Source organism: Cyanistes caeruleus, chromosome 38 (assembly GCF_971803275.1).
Source record: "Cyanistes caeruleus chromosome 38, bCyaCae1.hap1.1, whole genome shotgun sequence".
NCBI classification, from domain to species: Eukaryota; Metazoa; Chordata; class Aves; order Passeriformes; family Paridae; genus Cyanistes; species Cyanistes caeruleus.
Window position 1 is genome coordinate 345,701 of NC_141739.1, and position 22,141 is coordinate 367,841.

The following is a 22,141-nucleotide window of genomic DNA, read 5'->3' on the forward strand; positions in this document are numbered from 1 at the left end:
CGGAATGACCCCAAATTCTATCGGAATGACCCCAAATCACATCGGGATTACCCCAGATCACATCGGAAAGCCCCAAAATCCCGTCAGAATTATTAAAATCCCGCCGGAATCGCCCAAAATCCCGCCGGAATGAGCCCAAATCCCATCGGATTTATCCAAAATCCATTCAGAATGACCCAAAATCACACGAAAATGACCCCAAATCCCGCCGGAATGACCAAAATCCCATCAGAAAGGCTCAAAACTCCATCGGACGGACCCCAAATCCCCCCGAAAATGCCCCAAAACCCCTCAAAAGGAGCCCAAATCCCCCCGAAAATGCCCCAAAACCCCTCCAAAGGACCCCAAATCCCCCCCGAAAGGTCCAAAATCCCCTGAAAGGACCCAAAATCCTCTCGGAGGGGTCCCGGACCCCCCTGAAAGGACCCGAAATCCCCTGAAAGGACCCGAAATATTCTGGGGAGGGGTCCCGGACCCCCTGAAAGGACCCGAAATCCTCTCAGAAAGGTCCAAAATCCCCTGAAAGGACCCAAAACCCCCTGAATTGACCCAAAATCGCCTGGGGAGGGTCAGGACCCCCTGAAAGGACCCAAAATCCCCTGAATTGACCCAAAATCGCCTGGGGAGGGTCAGGACCCCCTGAAAGGACCCAAAATCCCCTCGGGGGGGTCTGGAGCCCCCCGGGATGAGCCTGAAGCCCCTCAGGAGGGTCCAAAGCCCCCCCTATAACCCCCTATAGCCCCCCCCACATCCCCTATAGCCCCCCCACATCTCCTATAGCCTCCCCATAGCCCCCTATAGCCCCCCCTGCATCCCCCCCACATCCCCTATAGCCCCCCTATAACCCCTATAGCCCCGCCCACATCCCCTATAGCCCCCCCATATCCCCTATAGCCCCGCCCACATCCCCTATAAACCCCCTATCACCCCTATAGCCCCGCCCACATCCCCTATAGCCCCCCCTATAACCCCTATAGCCTCCCCATAGCCCCCTATAGCCCCCCCACATCCCCTATAGCCCCCTATAGCCCCGCCCACATCCCCTATAGCCTCCCCATAGCCCCCTATAGCCCCCCCTGCATCCCCCCCACATCCCCCATAGCCCCCCACATCCCCTATAGCCCCGCCCACATCACCTACAAACCCCCTATAACCCCTATAGCCCCGCCCACATCCCCTATAACCCCCCTACATACCCCCCACATCTCCTATAGCTCCCCCCACATCCCCTAAAGCCCCGCTCTAGCCCCCCTAGCCCCCTACATCCCCCCCACATCCCCTATAGCTCCCCCCACATCCCCTATAGCCCCCCATAGCCCCGCCCACATCCCCTATAGCCCCCCATAGCCCCCCCATCCCCTATAGCCCCCCATCGCCCCCCGTAGCCCCGCCCAGGCCCCGCCCCCCGGGCCGCGCATGCGCACTGCGCCGGGCCCATCCCGCGGCCGCGGACCCGCCGGTACCGGGGGAGGGGGGGGAGCGGAATTTGGGGAGGGGTCGCTGCCGGTCCCAGCCCGGGGGGTGCGGGGGGGGCGCTCCCGGTGTCCCCCCGGGACCCCCGGGCCCGCCAGCCCCGGCCCGCGCCCCCTGCGCATCCCTCGGGCCCGGCTGGGGGGGGGGGAATCATCCCGGGGACCCCTCCCCAAATTCCCGGGGACCCCTCCCCAATTCCCGGGGACCCCTCCTCATCCCGGGGACCCCTCCCCAAATTCCCGGGGACCCCTCCCCAATTCCCGGGGACCCCTCCTCATCCCGGGGACCCCTCCCCAATTCCCGGGGACCCCTCCCCATCCCGAATCCCCCTCCCCAAATTCCCCATCCCCAAATTCCCCTCCCCGAATCCCCCTCCCCAAATTCCCCATCCCAAATCCTCCACCCCAAATCCCCCTCCCCAAATTCCCCATCCCAATTCCCCCTCCCCAAATTCCCCTCCCCAAATCCCCCCACCCCAAATTCCCCCTCCCCAAATCCCCCCTCCCCAAATCCCCCCTCCCCAAATTCCCCATCCCAAATCCCCCCTCCCCAAATCCCCCTCCCCAAATCCCCCTCCCCAAATTCCCCATCCCGAATCCCCCTCCCCAAATCCCCCTCCCCATCCCGAATCCCCCTCCCCAAATCCCCCACCCCAAATCCCCCATCCCAAATCCCCCTCCCCAAATCCCCCATCCCAAATTCCCCTCCCCAAATCCCCCCACCCCAAATTCCCCCTCCCCAAATTCCCCATCCCAAATTCCCCCTCCCCAAATTCCCCTCCCCAAATTCCCCCTCCCCAAATTCCCCGAATCCCCCTCCCCAAATTCCCCGAATCTCCCTCCCCATCCCAAATTCCCCCTCCCCAAATTCCCCATCCCAAATTCCCCCTCCCCAAATCCCCCTCCCCAAATCCCCCTCCCCAAATTCCCCCCACCCCAAATTCCCCCTCCCCATCCCAAATCCCCCACCCCAAATTCCCCTCCCCAAATTCCCCCTCCCCGAATCCCCCACCCCAAATCCCCCTCCCATCCCGAATCCCCCTCCCCAAATTCCCCATCCCAAATCCCCCTCCCCAAATTCCCCGAATCCCCCTCCCCAAATCCCCCTCCCCATCCCGAATCCCCCTCCCCAAATCCCCCTCCCCAAATTCCCCATTCCAAATTCCCCCTCCCCAAATCCCCCCACCCCAAATCCGAATGGGGGGGGGGGTCCGGGGGTCTCCCCGCCCCCCCCCCACGCCCGCCGTGCCCCCTCCCCAGGTGTGAGGATGAGGAAGGAGCGCGGGGGGGACCCCCCGGCGGGGGGGGCGCCGCCCCCAGCCCCCCCCAGCCCGCTGGTGGAGCGGCGCAAGCGGCCGATGGTTCATCCCGCAGCCCCCGCCCCCCTGCCCAAGGACTACGGTGAGACCCCCGCCCCAAATCGGGACCCCTCCCCAAATTACAGCGTCTCGAAAAAGGGACCCCCCCTCCCCAAATTACAGCCTCAAATCGGGACCCCTCCCCAAATTACAGCCTCAAATCGGGACCCCTCCCCAAATTACAGAGTCAAAACGGGACCCCTCCCCAAATTACAGCCTCAAAACGGGACCCCTCCCCAAATTGCTGAGTCTCAGAAAGGGACCCCTTCCCAAATTACAGCATCTCAAAACGGGACCCCTCCCCAAATTGCTGAGTCTCAGAAAGGGACCCCTCCCCAAATTACAGACTTTAAAAAAGGGACCTCCCCTCCCCAGATTACAGCCTCAAAACAGGACCCCTCCCCAAATTACAGCGTCTCGAAACGGGACCCCTCCCCAGATTACAGCGTCTCGAAAAAGGGACCCCCCCCTCCCCAAATTACAGCCTCAAAACGGGACCCCTCCCCAAATTACAGCGTCTCGAAAAAGGGACCCCCCCTCCCCAAATTACAGCCTCAAAACGGGACCCCTCCCCAAATTACAGAGTCTTAAAAAAGGGACCCCTCTCCAAATTTTAAAGTTCCCATAAAAGGGACCCCTCCCCAAATTACAGAGTCTCGAAAAGGGACCCCTCCCCAAATTACAGAGTCTCAGAAAGGGACCCCTCCCCATCCCAAATCTCCCTCAGGACCCCCAGGATCCTCCCAGAACCCCCCAAATCCCCCTCAGGACCCCCCAAATCCCATCTTAATCCCCCTTAGGACCCCCCAAATCCCCCTCAGGACCCTCAGGATCACCCCAAATCTCCTTCAGAACCCCCCAAATTCCCCTCAGGACCCCCCAAATCCCCCTCAGGACCCCCAAATCCCCCTCAGGACTCCCTAAACCCCGTCAGGACCCCTCAGAACCCCCCCAAAATCCCCCTCAGGACCCCTCAGAACCCCCAAATCCCCCTCAGGACTCCCTAAACCCACCCAGGACCCCTCAGAACCCCCCCAAAATCCCCCTCAGGACCCCCCCAAATCCCCCTCAGGACCGTCAGAATCCCCCAAATCCCCCTCAGGACCCCCCAAACCCCCTCAGGACCCCTCAGAACCCCCCAAATCCCTCTCAGGACCCCTCAGGACCCCCCAAAATCCCCCCCAAATCCCTCTCAGGACCCCCAAACTCCCTCAGGACCCCCAAACCTCCCCCAAATCCCCCTCAGGACCCCCTAAACCCCCTCAGGACCCCCAAATCCCCCTCAGGACTCCCTAAACCCACTCATGACCCCTCAGAACCCCCCCAAAATCCCTCTCAGGACCCCTCAGGACCCCCCAAAATCCCCCCCAGGACCCCCAAATCCCCCCCAGGACCCTCTAATCCCCCTCAGGACCCCCCAAATCCCCCTCAGGACCCCCCAAACCCCCTCCAACCCCCTCCCCCGCTATCCCCCCCCCCAGCTTTCACCTTTTTCGACCCCAACGACGCGGCGTGCCGCGAGATCCTGCTGGACCCCCGCACCACGGTGCCGCAGCTCTTCGCCATCCTCCGGCAGTGGGTGCCGCAGGTGCAGCACAGCGTGGACGTCATCGGCAACGAGGTGGGGCTGGGGGCTTCTGGGGGTCCTGGGGGGGTCCTGGGGGGATTTGAGGGGATTTGGGGGGGCTCCTCCATCAGTGGGTGCCGCAGGTGCAGCACAGCGTGGACGTCATCGGCAACGAGGTGGGTCCTGAAGGGATTTTGGGGGGTCTTGAGGGGATTTTGGGGGATTTTGGGGGGTCCTGAGGGGATTTTGGGGGTCCTGGGGGGATTTCAGGGGGATTTGAGGGGGTTTGGGGGGGTTCTTCCATCAGTGGGTGCCGCAGGTGCAGCACAGCGTGGACGTCATCGGCAACGAGGTGGGGCTGGGGGCTTCTGGGGGTCCTGGGGGGGTCCTGGGGGGGTCCTGGGGGGTCCTGGGGGCATTTGAGGGGATTTGGGGGGGCTCCTCCATCAGTGGGTGCCGCAGGTGCAGCACAGCGTGGACGTCATCGGCAACCAGGTGGGGCTGGGGGCTTCTGGGGGGTCCTGGGGGGGTCCTGAGGGGATTTTGGGGGGTCCTGGGGGGATTTGAGGGGGTTTGGGGGGGTTCTTCCATCAGTGGGTGCCGCAGGTGCAGCACAGCGTGGACGTCATCGGCAACCAGGTGGGTCCTGGGGGGATTTTGGGTGGTCCTGGGGGGGTCCTGAGGGGATTTGGGGGGGTCCTGAGTGGATTTTGGGGGGTCCTGGGGGGATTTGGGGGGGCTCCTCCATCAGTGGGTGCCGCAGGTGCAGCACAGCGTGGACGTCATCGGCAACCAGGTGGGGCTGGGGGCTTCTGGGGGGATTTTGGGGGGTCTTGAGGGAATTTGGGGGGATTTTGAGGGGTCTTGGGGGGATTTTGGGGGGTCCTGAGGAGTCCTGAGGGGGTCCTGAGTGGATTTTTGGGTGTCCCGAGTGGATATTTGGGGGTCCCGAGGGGATTTTTGGGGGTCCCGAGGGGGATTTTGGGTGTCCCGAGTGGATATTTGGGGGTCCCAAGGGGGTTTTTGGGGCTCCTGGGTGAACTTTGGGGGTCCCGAGGGGGATTTTGGGGGTCCCGAGGGGGATTTTGGGGGTCCCCAGGTGACCCCCAGGTGTCCCCGGGGCAGATCCTGCGCCGCGGGTGCCACGTGGACGACAGGGACGGACTGACGGACATGACCCTGCTGCACTACGCCTGCAAGGCCGGGGCCCACGGCGTGGGTGCGTGTCCCCAAATGTCCCCAAATGTCCCCCAGGTGTCCCCAGGTGTCCCCAGGGGGTCCCCAAATGTCCCCAGGTGTCTCCCAGGGGGTCCCCAGGTGTCCCCAGGGGGTGCCCAGGTGTCCCCAGGTGTCCCCAAATGTCCCCCAGGTGTCCCCAGGGTGTCTCCAGGTGTCCCCAGGGTGATCTCAGGGTGACCCCAGGTGTCCCCAAGCGTCCCCAGGTGTCCCCAAATGTCCCCAGGTGTCCCCAGGTGTCCCCAAATGTCCCCAGGTGTCTCCCAGGGGGTCCCCAGGTGTCCCCAGGTGTCCCCAAGGGGTCCCCAGGTGTCCCCAAGGTGATCTCAGGGTGACCCCAGGTGTCCCCAAATGTCCCCAGGTGTTCCCAGGTGTCCCCAAATGTCCCCAGGTGTCCCCAAATGTCCCCAGGTGTCCCCCAGGGTGTCCCCAGGGTGTCTCCAGGTGTCCCCAGGTGCGTTCTAGACCAGGTTCTAGATCCGGTTCTAGATCCGGTTCTAGAACGTTCTAGACTCGGTTCTAGATCGGGTTCTAGAGCGGTTCTAGACTCGGTTCTAGACTCGGTTCTAGACTGGGTTCTAGACTGGGTTCTAGAGCATTCTAGACTGGGTTCCAGGTGTCCCCAGGTGTCCCCAGGTGTCCCCAGCTGTCCCCAGGTGTCCCCAGCTGTCCCCATGTCCCCCCAGGTGTCCCCAGCTGTCCCGGGTGACCCTGTCCGTCTGTCCCCAGGTGTCCCCAGGTGTCCCCAGGTGTCCCCAGCTGTCCCCATGTCCCCCCATGTCCCCCCAGCTGTCCCCGGTGACCCTGTCCGTCTGTCCCCAGGTGTCCCCAGGTGTCCCCAGGTGTCCCCAGCTGTCCCCATGTCCCCCCATGTCCCCCCAGCTGTCCCCGGTGACCCTGTCCGTCTGTCCCCAGGTGACCCCGCGGCCGCCGTCCGTCTGTCCACGCGCCTGCTGGCGCTGGGGGGTGACGCGGGGCTGCGCAGCCGCTGGACCCACATGAACGCGCTGCACTACGCCGCCTACTTCGACGTGCCCGAGCTCATCCGCACCCTGCTGCGCGCCGCCGCCCCCCGAGGTATCGCGATAGGGACCCCCGCGTCGCGATAGGGACCCCCATGTCGCGATAGGGACCCCAAAACCCCCCGGGGAGGGAGGGGCATTGAGGGTTGGGGACCCCTCCCGAGCTCATCCGCACCCTGCTGTGCGCCGCCGCCCCCCGAGGTATCGCGATAGGGACCCCCGTGTCGCGATAGGGACCCCGATATCGCGATAGGGACCCCAAAACCCCCCGGGGAGGGAGGGGACAGTGACCCCCCTTCGATGTCCCCGAGCTCATCCGCACCCCGAGGTGAACAGGGACCCCCCCCTCCCCATATCGCGATACGGACCCCCATATCACAATAGGGCCCCCCGTGTCGCAATAGGAGCCCCCACGTCGCGATAGGGACCTCAAAACCCCCCAGGGGAGGGGGGGGGGATCTCATCCCAACCCTGCTCTGCGTGGGGGGGGAACCCATCCCCGTGCCTCAGTTTCCCCCCTGATTTTGGTGGCTTTGGGGTCCCCCTCGCGTGGCCGTGCCTCAGTTTCCCCCAGGGGTTTTTTTGGGATCCCCCGGGGGTTTTTTTTGGGATCCCCCGGGTGTTTTTTTGGGATCCCCCACCCCATCTCCACCCCGTTTTTGGGGGTGCCCCGTGCCTCAGTTTCCCCTCTCTTTCCCCGCTGTTTTCGACGCGCGTGCCTCAGTTTCCCCCGAGGTTTTTTTTCCGATATCCCCAGGGGTTTTTGGGGATCTCCCGGGTTTTTTTGGGATCCCCCGGGGTTTTTCGGTATCCCCGGTTTTTTTGGGACCCCACCCCGTTTTTGGGGGGCTCCCCCGTGCCTCAGTTTCCTCTTTTTTTTAACCTCACAGTCCTGCACTCGACCTGCAGCGATTTCAGCCACGGCACCGCCCTGCACATCGCGGCCTCCAACCTGTGCCTGGGGGCCGTGCGATGCCTCCTGGAGCACGGGGCCGACCCCGCCCTGAGGGTACCGGGGCTTTTCGGGGCTTTTTGGGGGAATTTTGGGGCGTTTTGGGAGGATTTTGGGGTTTTTTGGGGGGATTTTGGGGTTGAGGTTTGGGGCCGTGCGCGGCCTCCTGGAGCGCGGGGCCGATCCCGCCCTGAGGGTACGGGGGGGTTTTGGGGGGATTTTGGGGGATTTTATGGGGATTTTTGCGGGGTTCTGTGGGTTTTTGAGGGGTTTTGGGGGGTTTTATGAGGATTTTGGGGGGTTTTATGGGGATTTTGGGGTTTTTTTGAGGGATTTTGGGGTTGAAGTTTGGGGCCGTGCGCGGCCTCCTGGAGCGCGGGGCCGATCCCGCCCTGAGGGTACCGGGGCTTTTTTGGGGGGTTTTGGGCGGTTTTATGAGGGTTTTTGAGGGGTTTTGTGGGGTTTTATGAGGATTTTGGGGGGTTTTATGGGGATTTTGGGTTTTTTTTGAGGGATTTTGGGGTTGAAGTTTGGGCCCGTGCGCGGCCTCCTGGAGCGCGGGGCCGATCCCGCCCTGAGGGTACCGGGGCTTTATTGGGGGGTTTTGGGAGGTTTTTGGGGGGTTTTATGGGGATTTTTGAGGGGTTTTGTGGGTTTTTGAGGGGTTTTGTGGGGTTTTATGGGGATTTTGGGGGGATTTGGGGGTTTTTTTTGGGGATTTTGGGGTTGAGGTTTGGGCCCGTGCGCGGCCTCCTGGAGCGCGGGGCCGATCCCGCCCTGAGGGTACGGGGGGGGTTTGGGGGCTTTTTTTAGGGTTTTTTAGGGGGTTTGGGGTTTTTTTGGGTTTTATTGGGATTTTTGAGGGGTTTTGGGGGATTTTTGAGGGGTTTTGGGGGGTTTTATGGGGATTTGAGGGGGTTTTATGGGGGATTTTTGGGGGAGTTTGGAGCCGTGCGCTGCCTCCTGAAGCGCGGGGCCGATCCCGATCCCGCCCTGAGGGTACGGGCGGGGTTTTGGGGGTTTTGGGCGGGTTTTGGGGGTTTTATGGGTATTTTTGAGGGCTTTTGGGGGTTTTTAAAGGGTTTTCGGGGGCTTTTATGGGCATTTTGGGGGAGTTTGGGGCCGTGCGCTGCCTCCTGAAGCGCGGGGCCGATCCCGATCCCGCCCTGAGGGTACGGGCGGGGTTTTGTGCGGAATTTTGGGGAAAATTGGAGGTTTTGGGGGGTCCTGAGGGGGTTTTGGGAGTCCTGTGGACACACTGTGTTTTTCTGAGGATTTTTGGGGTTGTCCTGACAATTTCTGTGCCTCCCTGAAGATTTTTGAGCCATCCTGACCGTTCTCACACCCATCCCGACAACACATCGTGACTTCCAAAATAACTCCTAACACCCCCAAACTTTTTTTTTTTGGGGGGACACCCCCGTTTTGTGACACCCCCCCGTTGTTTTTGGGTGTTTTCCCCCCAGAACAGCAAAGGCCAGGTGGCGGCCGAGGTGGTGCCGGACCCCACGGACATGGCCCTGGACAGGGCTGAGGCGGCCGAGGCTGCGCGGGAGCTGCGGCGGCTGCTGCTGGACGCGGTTCCTCTGAGCTGCAGCCTGCCCCGTGTCACCCTGCCCAACTACGACAACCTGCCCGGCACGCTGATGCTGCTCTGCCTGGGCCTGCAGCTGGGGGACAGGGTGCGCCTGCTGGACAGCGGAAAGGTGGGGTACCTGTGTCACCTGTGTCACCTGTGTCACCCTAAACCCACCCTGTGCCATCCTAAACCTACCCCAAACCCACCCTGTGACACCCCTGTGTCACCCTGTGTCACCTGTGTCACCTGTGTCACCCTAAACCCACCCTGTGTCATCCTAAACCCACCCTGTGTCACCCCTGTGTCACCCTGTGTCACCTGTGTGATCCCAAACCCACCCCAAACCCACCCTGTGTCACCCCAAGCCTGCCCCATGTCACCCTGTGTCACCCTAAACCCACCCTGTGTCACCCCTGTGTCACCTGTGTCACCCTAAACCCACCCTGTGTCATCCTAAACCTACCCTGTGTCACCCTAAACCCACCCTGTGCCACCCTAAACCCACCCCAAACCTACCCTGTGTCACCCCAAACCCACCCTGTGTCACCTGTGTCATCCTAAACCCACCCTGTGCCACCCCTGTGTCACCTGTGTCACCCTAAACCCACCCTGTGTCACCCTAAACCCACCCTGTGTCACCCTAAACCCACCCTGTGTCACCCCTGTGTCACCCTGTGTCACCTGTGTGATCCCAAACCCACCCCAAACACCACCTGTGTCACCCCTGTGTCACCCCAAACACCACCTGTGTCACCCCAAGCCTGCCCCGTGTCACCCTGCCCAACTACGACAACCTGCCCGGCACGCTGATGCTGCTGTGCCTGGGCCTGCAGCTGGGGGACAGGGTGCGCCTGCTGGACAGCGGAAAGGTGGGGTACCTGTGTCACCTGTGTCACCTGTGTCACCCTAAACCCACCCTGTGCCATCCTAAACCTACCCCAAAACCACCCTGTGCCATCCTAAACCCACCCTGTGCCACCCCTGTGTCACCTGTGTCACCCTAAACCCACCCCAAACCCACCCTGTGTCACCCCAAACCCACCCTGTGTCACCTGTGTCACCCTAAACCCACCCTGTGTCACCCTAAACCTACCCCAAACCCACCCTGTGCCACCCCTGTGTCACCTGTGTCACCCTAAACCCACGCTGTGTCATCCTAAACCCACCCTGTGTCACCCTAAACCCACCCTGTGTCACTCCTGTGTCACCTGTGTCACCCTAAACCCACCCTGTGTCATCCTAAACCCACCCTGTGCCATCCTAAACCTACCCCAAACCCACCCTGTGACACCCCTGTGTCACCCTGTGTCACCTGTGTCACCTGTGTCACCCTAAACCCACCCTGTGTCATCCTAAACCCACCCTGTGTCACCCCTGTGTCACCCTGTGTCACCTGTGTGATCCCAAACCCACCCCAAACCCACCCTGTGTCACCCCAAGCCTGCCCCATGTCACCCTGTGTCACCCTAAACCCACCCTGTGTCACCCCTGTGTCACCTGTGTCACCCTAAACCCACCCTGTGTCATCCTAAACCTACCCTGTGTCACCCTAAACCCACCCTGTGCCACCCTAAACCCACCCCAAACCTACCCTGTGTCACCCCAAACCCACCCTGTGTCACCTGTGTCATCCTAAACCCACCCTGTGCCACCCCTGTGTCACCTGTGTCACCCTAAACCCACCCTGTGTCACCCTAAACCCACCCTGTGTCACCCCTGTGTCACCCTGTGTCACCTGTGTGATCCCAAACCCACCCCAAACACCACCTGTGTCACCCCTGTGTCACCCCAAACACCACCTGTGTCACCCCAAGCCTGCCCCGTGTCACCCTGCCCAACTACGACAACCTGCCCGGCACGCTGATGCTGCTGTGCCTGGGCCTGCAGCTGGGGGACAGGGTGCGCCTGCTGGACAGCGGAAAGGTGGGGTACCTGTGTCACCTGTGTCACTCTAAACCCACCCTGTGTCATCCTAAACCCACCCTGTGTCATCCCTGTGTCACCCTAAACCCACCCTGTGTCATCCTAAACCCACCATGTGTCACCCCAAACCCACCCTGTGTCACCTGTGTCACCCTAAACCCACCCTGTGCCACCCCTGTGTCACCCTGTGTCACCTGTGTGATCCCAAACCCACCCTGTGTCACCCCAAGCCTGCCCCATGTCACCCTGTGTCACCCTAAACCCACCCTGTGTCACCCCTGTGTCACCCTGTGTCATCCTAAACCCACCCTGTGTCACCCCTGTGTCACCCTGTGTCACCCCAAACCCACCCTGTGTCATCCTAAACCCACCCTGTGTCACCCCTGTGTCACCCTGTGTCACCCCAAACCCACCCTGTGTCACCCTAAACCCACCCCAAACCCACCCTGTGCTACCCCTGTGTCACCTGTGTCATCCTAAACCCACCCTGTGTCACCCTAAACCCACCCTGTGTCATCCTAAACCCACCCTGTGTCACCCCTGTGTCACCTGTGTCACCCTAAACCCACCCTAAACCCACCCTGTGTCATCCTAAACCTACCCTGTGTCACCCTAAACCCACCCCAAACCTACCCTGTGTCACCCCAAACCCACCCTGTGTCACCTGTGTCACCCTAAACCCACCCTGTGCCACCCCTGTGTCACCTGTGTCACCCTAAACCCACCCTGTGCCACCCTAAACCCACCCTGTGTCACCCCTGTGTCACCCTGTGTCACCTGTGTCACCCTAAACCCACCCCAAACCCACCCTGTGCCACCCTAAACCCACCCTGTGCTACCCCTGTGTCACCTGTGTCACCTGTGTCATCCTAAACCCACCCTGTGTCACCCTAAACCCACCCTGTGTCACCCTAAACCTACCCCAAACCCACCCTGTGTCACCTGTGTCACCCTAAACCTACTTTGTGTTACCTGTGAAGGATCAGGGTTGTATTTTGGGGAGGTTTTGGGGTTCAGGGGGGTATTTTTGGGGGTTCAGGTGACATCCAGGTGTGTCCCGTGCCCAGGTGGGGACGCTCAGGTTCTGTGGCACCACGGCCTGTGCTGGGATTTGGGGTGGGATTTTGGGATTTGGGGTTTTTTGGGAAGGATCAGGGTTATTTTTGGGGGTGTTTTGGGTCAGTTTGGGGGTTCAGGTGACATCCAGGTGTGTCCCGTGCCCAGGTGGGGACGCTCAGGTTCTGTAAGGCTGGGATTTGGGGTGGGATTTTGGGGTTTGGGGTGGGATTTTGGGGTTTGGGGTTTTTTGACCAATCAGGGTTGTTTTTGGGGAGGTTTTGGGGATGTTTTGGGTCAGTTTGGGGGTTCAGGTGACAGCCAGGTGTGTCCCGTGCCCAGGTGGGGACGCTCAGGTTCTGTGGCACCACGGCCTGTGCTGGGGTTTGGGGTGGGATTTTGGGATTTGGGGTTTTTTGACCAATCAGGGTTATTTTTGGGGAGGTTTTGGGGGATGTTTTGGGGTTCAGGTGACAGCCAGGTGTGTCCCGTGCCCAGGTGGGGACGCTCAGGTTCTGTGGCACCACGGCCTTTGCCAGCGGTCAGTGGGCGGGGGTGGAGCTGGACGAGCCCGAGGGGAAGAACGACGGCAGCGTGGGGGGGGTCCGCTACTTCATCTGCCCCCCCAAACAGGGTACGGGACCCCCGGGACCCCCTGGGGGCGGGGCTGGGACCCCCAGAACCCCCTGGGACCCCCCGGGACCCCCTGGGACCCCCTGGGGGCGGGGCTGGGACCCCCAGGACCCCCCAGGACCCCCAGGACACCCTGGGGGTGGGGCTGGGACCCCCAGGACCCTCTGGGGGCGGGGCTGGGACCCCCTGGGGGTGGGGCTGGGACCCCCTGGGGGTGGGGCTGGGACCCTCTGGGGGCGGGGCTGGGACCCCCAGGACCCTCTGGGGGCGGGGCTGGGACCCTCTGGGGGCGGGGCTTGGACCCCTGGGGGCGGGGCTGGGACCCCCAGGACCCTCTGGGGGCGGGGCTGGAACCCCCAGGACCCTCTGGGGGTGGGGCTTGGACCCCTGGGGGCGGGGCTTGGACCCCCAGGACCCTCTGGGGGCGGGGCTGGAACCCCCAGGACCCCCTGGGGGCGGGGCTGGAACCCCCTGGGGGCGGGGCTGGGACCCTCTGGGGTGGGGTTGGAACCCCCTGGGGCCGGGGTTATACTGGTCCGTACTGGTTTATACTGGTTTGTACTGGTTTATACTGGTCTGTACTGGTTTATACTGGTTTGTACTGGTCCATACTGGTTTATACTGGTTTGTACTGGTCCGTACTGGTTTGTACTGGTTTGTACTGGTCCGTGCTGGCCGCAGGCATCTTCGCCTCGGTGTCCAAGATCTCCAAGGCCGAGGAGCAGCCCCCGGCGCCGTCGCCCCCCCCGAGCCCCCCGGGACCCCCGGCCCGAGCCCCCCACAAATCCCGCAAGGACAAGAGAGGTACGGACCCCTCCCCAAAAAACCCAGGGGAACCCCTGGACCCCTCCCCAAAAAACCCAGGGGAACCCCTGGACCCCTCCCCAAAAAACCCAGGGGAACCCCTGGAGACCCCCCAAAAAACCCAGGGGAACCCCTGGACCCCTCCCCAAAAAACCCAGGGGAACCCCTGGAGACCCCCCAAAAAACCCAGGGGAACCCCTGGACCCCTCCCCAAAAAACCCAGGGGAACCCCTGGACCCCTCCCCAAAAAACCCAGGGGACCCCTCCCCTAATTTTGGGGTCATTTTGACACCCCCTCCCCAAAGCCGGGGTCACCTAAAATCCCCCAAGGGGTGGGCGGGGCTGGGGTGGGCGTGTCAGGGCGTGGTCCCTGTGACATCACAGGCTCCTGGGGTGGGCGGGGCTGGGGCGGGCGTGTCAGGGCGTGGTCCCTGTGACGTCACAGGCTCCCGGAAGCGGGGCGGGGCGGGGCTGGGGTGAGGTGGGTGTGGCTGGGGCGGGCGTGGCCGGGGTGGGCGTGTCAGGGCGTGGTCCCTGTGACGTCACAGGCGCCCGGAAGCGGGGCGGGGCGTGGCTGGACCGCGAGGGCCGGCGCGTGGCCCCGGGGGACGCGGTGCTGGTGGCCGGACAGCGCCAGGGCCGCGCCCGATTCTACGGACGCACCGACTTCGCCCCCGGTGAGAGCCGGGACCCCCCCCCAAATGGGACCCCCGACCCAAATGGGACCTCTGACCCAAATGGATCCCCTGACCCAAATGGATCCCCTGACCCAAATGGGACCCCTGACCCAAATGGGACCCCTGACCCAAATGGGGACCCCTGACCCAAATGGGACCCCTGACCCAAATGGATCCCCTGACCCAAATGGGGCCCTCCCCTCCAAATGGGACCCCTGACCCAAATGGGGACCCCTGACCCAAATGGGGACCCCTGACCCAAATGAGACCCCTGACCCAAATGGATCCCCTGACCCAAATGGATCCCCTGACCCAAATGGGACCCCCCCCCAAATGGGACCCCTGACCCAAATGGGACCCCTGACCCAAATGGGGACCCCCGACCCAAGTGAGACCCCTGACCCAAATGGGACCCCTGACCCAAATGGGACCCCTGCCCCAAATGGGACCCCTGACCCAAATGGGGACCCTCTGAGACCCTCCCAGGACCCCCATGGGCTGGGGAACCCCCCTGGGACCCTTCTGAGACCCCCTTGGGAATCCCCAGCACCCTCTGAGACCCCCCCCATCTCCTCCCTGTGTCCCCAATGTCCCCAATGTGTCCCCAATGTCCCCAATCCCCCCAATGTCCCCCAGTGTCCCCAATGTCCCCCAATGTCCCCAATCTCCCCGATGTCCCCTCAGTGTCCCCAATGTCCCCCAGTGTCCCCAATGTCCCCCAATGTCCCAAATCCCCCCAATGTCCCCCAATCCCCCCAATGTCCCCCAGTGTCCCCAATCCCCCCAATGTCCCCCGATGTCCCCTCAATGTCCCCAATGTCCCCTCGCTGTCCCCAGGGTACTGGTTCGGGGTGGAGCTGGACTCAGCGGGGGGCAAACACGACGGCTCCGTTTTCGGGGTGCGCTACTTCACCTGCCCCCCCAAACACGGCGTCTTCGCACCCCCCTCCCGCGTCCAGAGGTACCGGGGGGACACTGGGGACACTGGGGGGACACTGGGGACATTGGGGACATTGGGGGGGACATTGGGGGACATTGGGGACATCATTGGGGGACATTGGGGGGACACTGGGGACATGGTTACTTCACCTGCCCCCCCAAACACGGCGTCTTCGCACCCCCCTCCCGCGTCCAGAGGTACCGGGGGGACACTGGGGGGACACTGGGGACACTGGGGACATTGGGGACATTGGGGACACTGGGGGGACATTGGGGACACTGGGGGGACACTGGGGACATTGGGGGACATTGGGGACATCGTTACTTCACCTGCCCCCCCAAACACGGCGTCTTCGCACCCCCCTCCCGCGTCCAGAGGTACCGGGGGGACACTGGGGGGACACTGGGGGGACACTGGGGACATTGGGGACACTGGGGACACTGGGGGGACACTGGGGACATTGGGGGACATTGGGGACATTGGGGGGGACATTGGGGGACATTGGGGACATCGTTACTTCACCTGCCCCCCCAAACACGGCGTCTTCGCACCCCCCTCCCGCGTCCAGAGGTACCGGGGGGACACTGGGGACACTGGGGACACTGGGGGGACATTGGGGACATCATTGGGGGACATGGGGGGACACTGGGGACACTGGGGGGACACTGGGGACACTGGGGGGACATTGGGGACATCATTGGGGGACATGGGGGGACACTGGGGACACTGGGGGGACACTGGGGACACCTTGGGGACATTGGGGACACAGGGGGGACATTGGGGACATCATTGGGGGACATGGGGGGACACTGGGGACACAGGGGGGACATTGGGGACATCACTGGGGGACATTGGGGACATCATTGGGGGACATGGGGGGGACATGGGGGGGACATGTGGGGACATTGGGGACATTGGGGACACTGGGGGGACACTGGGGACACCTTGGGGACATTGGGGACACAGGGGGGACATTGGGGACATCACTGGGGGACACTGGGGGACATGTGGGGGGACATTGGGGACATCACTGGGGGACATTGGGGACATCATTGGGGGACATTGGGGGGACATGGGGGGGACATTGGGGACATTGGGGACACAGGGGGGACATTGGGGACATCACTGGGGGACATGTAGGGGGACATTGGGGACATCAGGGGGACATTGGGGGACATTGGGGACATCAGGGGGACACTGGGGGGACATCATTGGAGACATTTGTGATATCACTGGGGGGACATGGAGGGGACACTGGGGACATGGGGGGGACACGGGGGATGGAGGGGACACTGAGGTACAGGGGGGTCACAGGGGGGTCACGGGGGGGTCACAGGGGACACCGTGGGGACACCGTGCTGTCCCCGTGTCCCCCTACCCAGGGTCGGGGGTCCCAAGGAGGAGCCCGGGGACGGCGGCTCCGAAAAGAAGGCGGAGCCAGTCACAGGTGAGGGGGTGGGGCAGGACAGTGATTGACATGTGGGTGGGGCAGTGATTGACAAGTGGGCGGGGCAGTGATTCACATGTGGGCGGGGCAGTGACAGGTGGGTGGGGCAGTGATTGACATGTGGGCGGGGCAGTGAGTGACAGGTGGGTGGGGCAATGATTGACATGTGGGCGGGACAGTGAGTGACAGGTGGGCGGGGCAGTGATTGACAAGTTGGTGGGGCAGTGATTGACAGGTGGGCAGGACAGTGATTGACATGTGGGCGGGGCAGGGTTGACAGATGGGCGTGGCAATGACACATGAGAGGGGCCGGGTGTAGCAGTGATTGACAGGTGAGTGGGGCAGTGATTGACAGGTGGGCGGGGCACGATTGGCACTGCTGATTGGCTGCTGAGGGCGATGTGACCGTGTCCCCCCCGGTGTCACCCCCGGTGTCCCCTCAGTGTCACAGCCCAAGCGCAACTTCCCGGCCGTGCGGACCCCCAAGGACATCACGTCCGAGAGCTCCTTCTCCAGGTGGGGACAGCGGGGTGGCACTGTCACCGTGGGGCTGGCACTGTCCCCATCCCTGTCACCGTGGGGCTGGCACTGTCACCGTGGGGCTGGCACTGTCACCATCCCTGTCACCGTGGTGGTGGCACTGTCACCATCCCTGTCACCGTGGGGCTGGCACTGTCATCGTGGGGCTGGCACTGTCACCATCCCTGTCACCGTGGTGGTGGCACTGTCCCCACCCCTGTCACCGTGGGGGTGACACTGTCACCGTGGGGGTGGCACTGTCCCCACCCCTGTCACCGTGGGGGTGGCACTGTCCCTGTCCCTGTCACCGTGGGGGTGGCACTGTCCCCACCCCTGTCACCGTGGGGGTGGCACTGTCCCTGTCCCTGTCACCGTGGGGGTGGCACTGTCCCCACCCCTGTCACCGTGGGGGTGGCACTGTCACCGTGGGGGTGGCCCTGTCCCCACCCCTGTCACCGTGGGGGTGGCACTATCACCGTGGGGGTGGCACTGTCACCGTAGGGGTGGCACTGTCCCCACCCCTGTCACTGTGGGGGTGGCACTGTCACCGTGGGGGTGGCTCTGTCCCTGTGGGTGTGGCCCTGCCACTGTCCCTGTCCCCATGGGGATGTCCCCAGGCCCTGTCACTGTCCCCAGGCCGTGTCCCCATGTCCCTGTCCCCAGGTTACTGTCCCTGAGGGGTGTCCCCATGTCCCTGAGGGGTGTCCCCATGTCCCTGGGGTGTCCCCATGTCCCTGAGGGGTGTCCCCATGTCGCTGGGGGGTGTCCCCATGTCCCCATGTCCCTGGGGGGTGTCCCCATGTCCCCAGGCCATGTCCCCATGTCCCTGAGGGGTGTCCCCATGTCCCTGGGGGGTGTCCCCATGTCCCTGAGGGGTGTCCCCATGTCCCCAGGCCCTGTCCCCATGTCCCTGGGGGGTGTCCCCATGTCCCTGGGGGGTGTCCCCCTGTCCCTGAGGGGTGTCCCCATGTCCCTGGGGGGTGTCCCCCTGTCCCTGGGGGGTGTCCCCATGTCCCTGAGGGGTGTCCCCCTGTCCCCATGTCCCCATGTCCCCCTCCCCAGGTTACTGTTCTGCTGCTGGTTCCCGTGGATGCTCCGGGCCGAGATGCAGTCCTAACCCCCCTCCCCTCCCCCACCCCGCCTCCCCTCCCCCACCCAGTGCCTTGGTGCCCCTCCCCCACCCGGGGAGACCCGATGTGACCCCCCCCTCCCCTCCCCCTCCCCCCAAATCCTGTCCCCTCCCCCCCCCCTCCTTGTCCCGGGCTCTTCGTTCTGGAACCTTCTGCACTGGGTGGGGGGGCTTCGGGCGTGGCCCCTCCCCCAAATTTGGGGCCAAATCTGTCGATAACAGCGATGGGGGAGGGGCCAGACCCCCCCAAAATCCCAAATTTGGGGTAAAATCTGCTGAAAACAGCGATGGGGGAGGGGAAAAACCCCCCAAAATCCCAAATTTGGGGTAAAATCCGCTGAAAACAGCGATGGGGGAGGGGCCAGACCCCCCAAAATCCCAAATTTGGGGTAAAATCTGCTGAAAACAGCGATGGGGGAGGGGAAAAACCCCCCAAATCCCAAATTTGGGGTAAAATCTGTCAATAACAGCGATGGGGGAGGGGCAAGACCCCCCCAAATCCCAAATTTGGGGTAAAATCCGCTGAAAACAGCGATGGGGGAGGGGAAAAACCCCCCAAATCCCAAATTTGGGGTAAAATCTGTCAATAACAGCGATGGGGGAGGGGCAAGACCCCCCCAAATCCCAAATTTGGGGTAAAATCCGCTGAAAACAGCGACGGGGGAGGGGAAAACCCCCCAAAATCCCAAATTTGGGGTAAAATCTGCTGAAAACAGCGAGATGGGGATAAAGCCACCACCGCCCCTCCCCCTCCCCAAATTTTGGGGTGTTCACTCCAGAACCAATTAATTAATTAAGGGGGGAGGGTCTTGAGGCCCCTCCCCCTCCCCCAAATAATTTTTTAGGATCCCAAATTTTCCCCCCCCCCCTTTTTTTTTTTTTTTTTTTACATTTTTTTAAAATTATTATTATTTTTTTATATTTATTTTCCCACCCCTCCCCCCCTCCCCATCTCTCCCCTCCCCCCCCCCCCCACCCCCCCAAAATCAGCCCCCCCAAAAGTGGGGGAGGGGTCCCAGAAGGTCCCTCCTGGCCGCCCCTCCCCCCTCCCCCCCCCCGCTGTAGCAATAACTTCCCCTCCCCCACCCCGCGCTCGTGTCAGTGGCTTTAATTGTCCCCAAATGTCCCCTCCCCCACCCCAGAATTGTGTCCCCTCCCCCCCCCCCCCGCTGCCGCATGGGACCCCCGGAGCCGCTTCTGCCACCAATAAAAACCCTTTGTACCGCCCGAGACCCCCGGAATTGGGGAGGGGACCCCGGAAATGGGGGAGGGGACCCCGGAAATGGGGAGGGGACCCCGGAAATGGGGAGGGGACCCCGGAAATGGGGGAGGGGACCCCCAGAAATGGGGAGGGGACCCCGGAAATGGGGAGGGGACCCCCAGAAATGGGGGAGGGGGCATCGGAAATGGGGGAGGGGACCCCCGGAAATGGGGGAGGGGGCATCGGGATGGGGGAGGGGGCATCGGAATGGGGGAGGGGACCCCCGAATTGGGGAGGGGACCCCGGAATTGGGGAGGGGGCATCGGAATGGGGGTGGGGACCCCCGAAAAGGGGGAGGGGGCATCGGGATGGGGGAGGGGACCCCCGGAAATGGGGTGGGGGCATCAGAAATGGGGGAGGGGACCCCCGGAAATGGGGAGGGGACCCCGGAATTGGGGAGGGGGCATCGGAATGGGGGAGGGGACCCCGGAATTGGGGGAGGGGACATCGGAAATGGGGAGGGGACCCCCAGAAATGGGGAGGGGACCCCCAGAAATGGGGAGGGGACCCCGGAATTGGGGGAGGGGACCCCCGGAAATGGGGAGGGGACCCCCGGAATTGGGGAGGGGGCATCGGGATGGGGGAGGGGGACCCCCGGAAATGGGGGAGGGGGCATCGGGATGGGGGAGGGGGCATCGGAATGGGGGAGGGGACCCCGGAATGGGGGAGGGGACCCCGGAATTGGGGAGGGGGCATCGGGATGGGGGAGGGGACCCCCGGAATGGGGGAGGGGACCCCGGAAATGGGGAGGGGACCCCGGAATTGGGGGAGGGGACCCCGGAAATGGGGAAGGGGGCATCGGAATTGGGGAGGGGGCCCCGAATTTGGGGAGGGGGAGGGAGAAAATGGGCAGGGGGACCCCGGAATGGGGGTGGGGGACACCAGAAATGTGATGGGGGACCCTGAAAATGGGGTGGGGTCCCCGAATTTGGGGTGGGGGCGTCGGAATTGGGGAGAGAATCCAAAAAATTGGGGTGGGGGGAGCGAAAAATGGGGAGGGGGACCCCGAATTTGGGGAGGGGAATCCCAAAACTGAGGGAAAGGACCCCAAAAATGGGGCGGAAACGGCTTCGAAATTGGGGAGGGGTCCCCAAATGTGAACCCCAAAATTTTCCCCGCCGCCGCCATCTTGGCCCGGGCGCGCGCCGATGACGTCACGCGCCACGCATTTCCGCCCCCTCCCTAATCTACATAACCCCGCCCCCGAAGGGCGGGGGTCAGCTGTCACTCACTCCTTCTAGCCACGCCCACCGCGTCGGCGGTCACGTCACTCAACGTATTAACCACGCCCCCTCAGGGGTCTAAGCCACGCCCCCAAGTTCTGACCACGCTCAGGGCGTGTCCCGCTATCGCTGCCAGGCCACGCCCACTGGGCGGGGCCAGCGCTCGGTCCCGGTTCCGCTTCCCGGTCCCGGCCCCGCCCCTTTTCCCGTTCCGCTCCCGAACCGGCGCCGCTCCCGCAGGTACCGAACCCCCCCGAACCCCCCCGGGACCCCCCCGGGACCCCCCAAAACCCCCGGGACCCCCCCGGGACCCCCCCGGTGCTCCCCCCCCCCTCCCAAAAACCGCTCGGTGACTCAGCGCCGGCCCCGCCCCCACCCCGGAACCGGGACCGGAGCGGGACCCCCGGCCCGGGGGGGTCTGGGGGGGTCCTGGGGGGTCCCGAGGGGTTTTAGGGGGGTCCTGAGGGGATCCGGGGGGGTCCTGGGGGAATTTGGGGGTCCCGAGGGGTTTTAGGGGGTCCTGGGGGTGTTTGGGGGGGGTCCTAGGGGGTCCCGAGATGGTTCGGGACGTCCTGGGAGGTTCCTGAGGGGATTTGGGGAGGTCTTGGGGGGTCCCCAGGGGCTTTGGGGGGTCCCGATGGGATTTGGGGGGGTCCTGGGGGGATCCGGGGGGGTCCTGGGGGGTCCCGAGAGGATTTGGGGGGGTCCCCAGGGGCTTTGGGGGGTCCCGATGGGATTTGGGGGGGTCCTGGGTGGTCCCCAGGGGATTTGGGAGGGTTTTGGGGGATCCTGATGGGATTTTGGGGGGGTCCTGGGTGGTCCTCAGGGGATTTTGGGGGGTCCTGGGGGGTCCTGATGGGATTTGGGGGGGTCCTGGGTGGTCCCCAGGGGATTTTGGGGGGTCCTGGGGGGTCCTGATGGGATCTGGGGGGGTCCTGGGTGGTCCCCAGGGGATTTTGGGGGGTCCTGGGGATGGGGAGGGGTCCGGCTGCCGCCTCACTCCGCTCTCCTCTTCTCTTCCAGCCGCTCCCAGTGCTCCCAGTAACGCCCCGGAGCCCTCCCAGTGCCCCCCCAGCGCTCTCGGGACCCCTCGGGACCCCCCAGGACCCCCCAGGACCCCCCGGGACCCCCCCAGGACCCCCCCAGGACCCCCTCAGGACCACCCCAGGACCCCTCAGGACCACCCCAGGACCCCCCAGGACCCCCCAGGACCCCCTCAGGACCCCCTCAGGACTACCCCAGGACCCCCCAGGACCCTCCCGAGACCCCCCAGGACCCCCCGGGACCCCCCCAGGACCCTCCCAGGACCCCCCAGGACCCCCCCAGGACCCCCTCAGGACCCC

At 63.6% G+C, this 22,141-nt stretch overlaps 1 protein-coding gene and 1 long non-coding RNA gene across 2 annotated transcripts; both read left to right on the forward strand.

The window, feature by feature from the left end:
- The first annotated feature begins 1,398 nt into the window (after positions 1 to 1,398).
- On the forward strand, positions 1,399 to 18,327 carry CLIP3 (CAP-Gly domain containing linker protein 3). Its single transcript, XM_086872026.1, has 15 exons — positions 1,399 to 1,459; positions 2,733 to 2,873; positions 4,312 to 4,451; positions 5,523 to 5,616; positions 6,549 to 6,710; positions 7,546 to 7,664; positions 9,074 to 9,313; positions 12,664 to 12,799; positions 13,480 to 13,602; positions 14,151 to 14,279; positions 15,117 to 15,286; positions 15,731 to 15,789; positions 16,602 to 16,666; positions 17,110 to 17,182; positions 18,248 to 18,327. Exons 1-15 carry the CDS (start codon positions 1,417 to 1,419, stop codon positions 18,300 to 18,302), a joined length of 1,749 nt encoding a protein of 582 aa, XP_086728152.1. The 5' UTR covers positions 1,399 to 1,416; the 3' UTR covers positions 18,303 to 18,327.
- Positions 18,328 to 20,915: 2,588 nt separating this feature from the next.
- On the forward strand, positions 20,916 to 21,935 carry LOC147647393 (uncharacterized). Its single transcript, XR_015281588.1, has 2 exons — positions 20,916 to 21,038; positions 21,822 to 21,935. It is a non-coding gene; the product is annotated as an uncharacterized LOC147647393 (long non-coding RNA).
- The last annotated feature ends 206 nt before the right edge of the window (positions 21,936 to 22,141 follow it).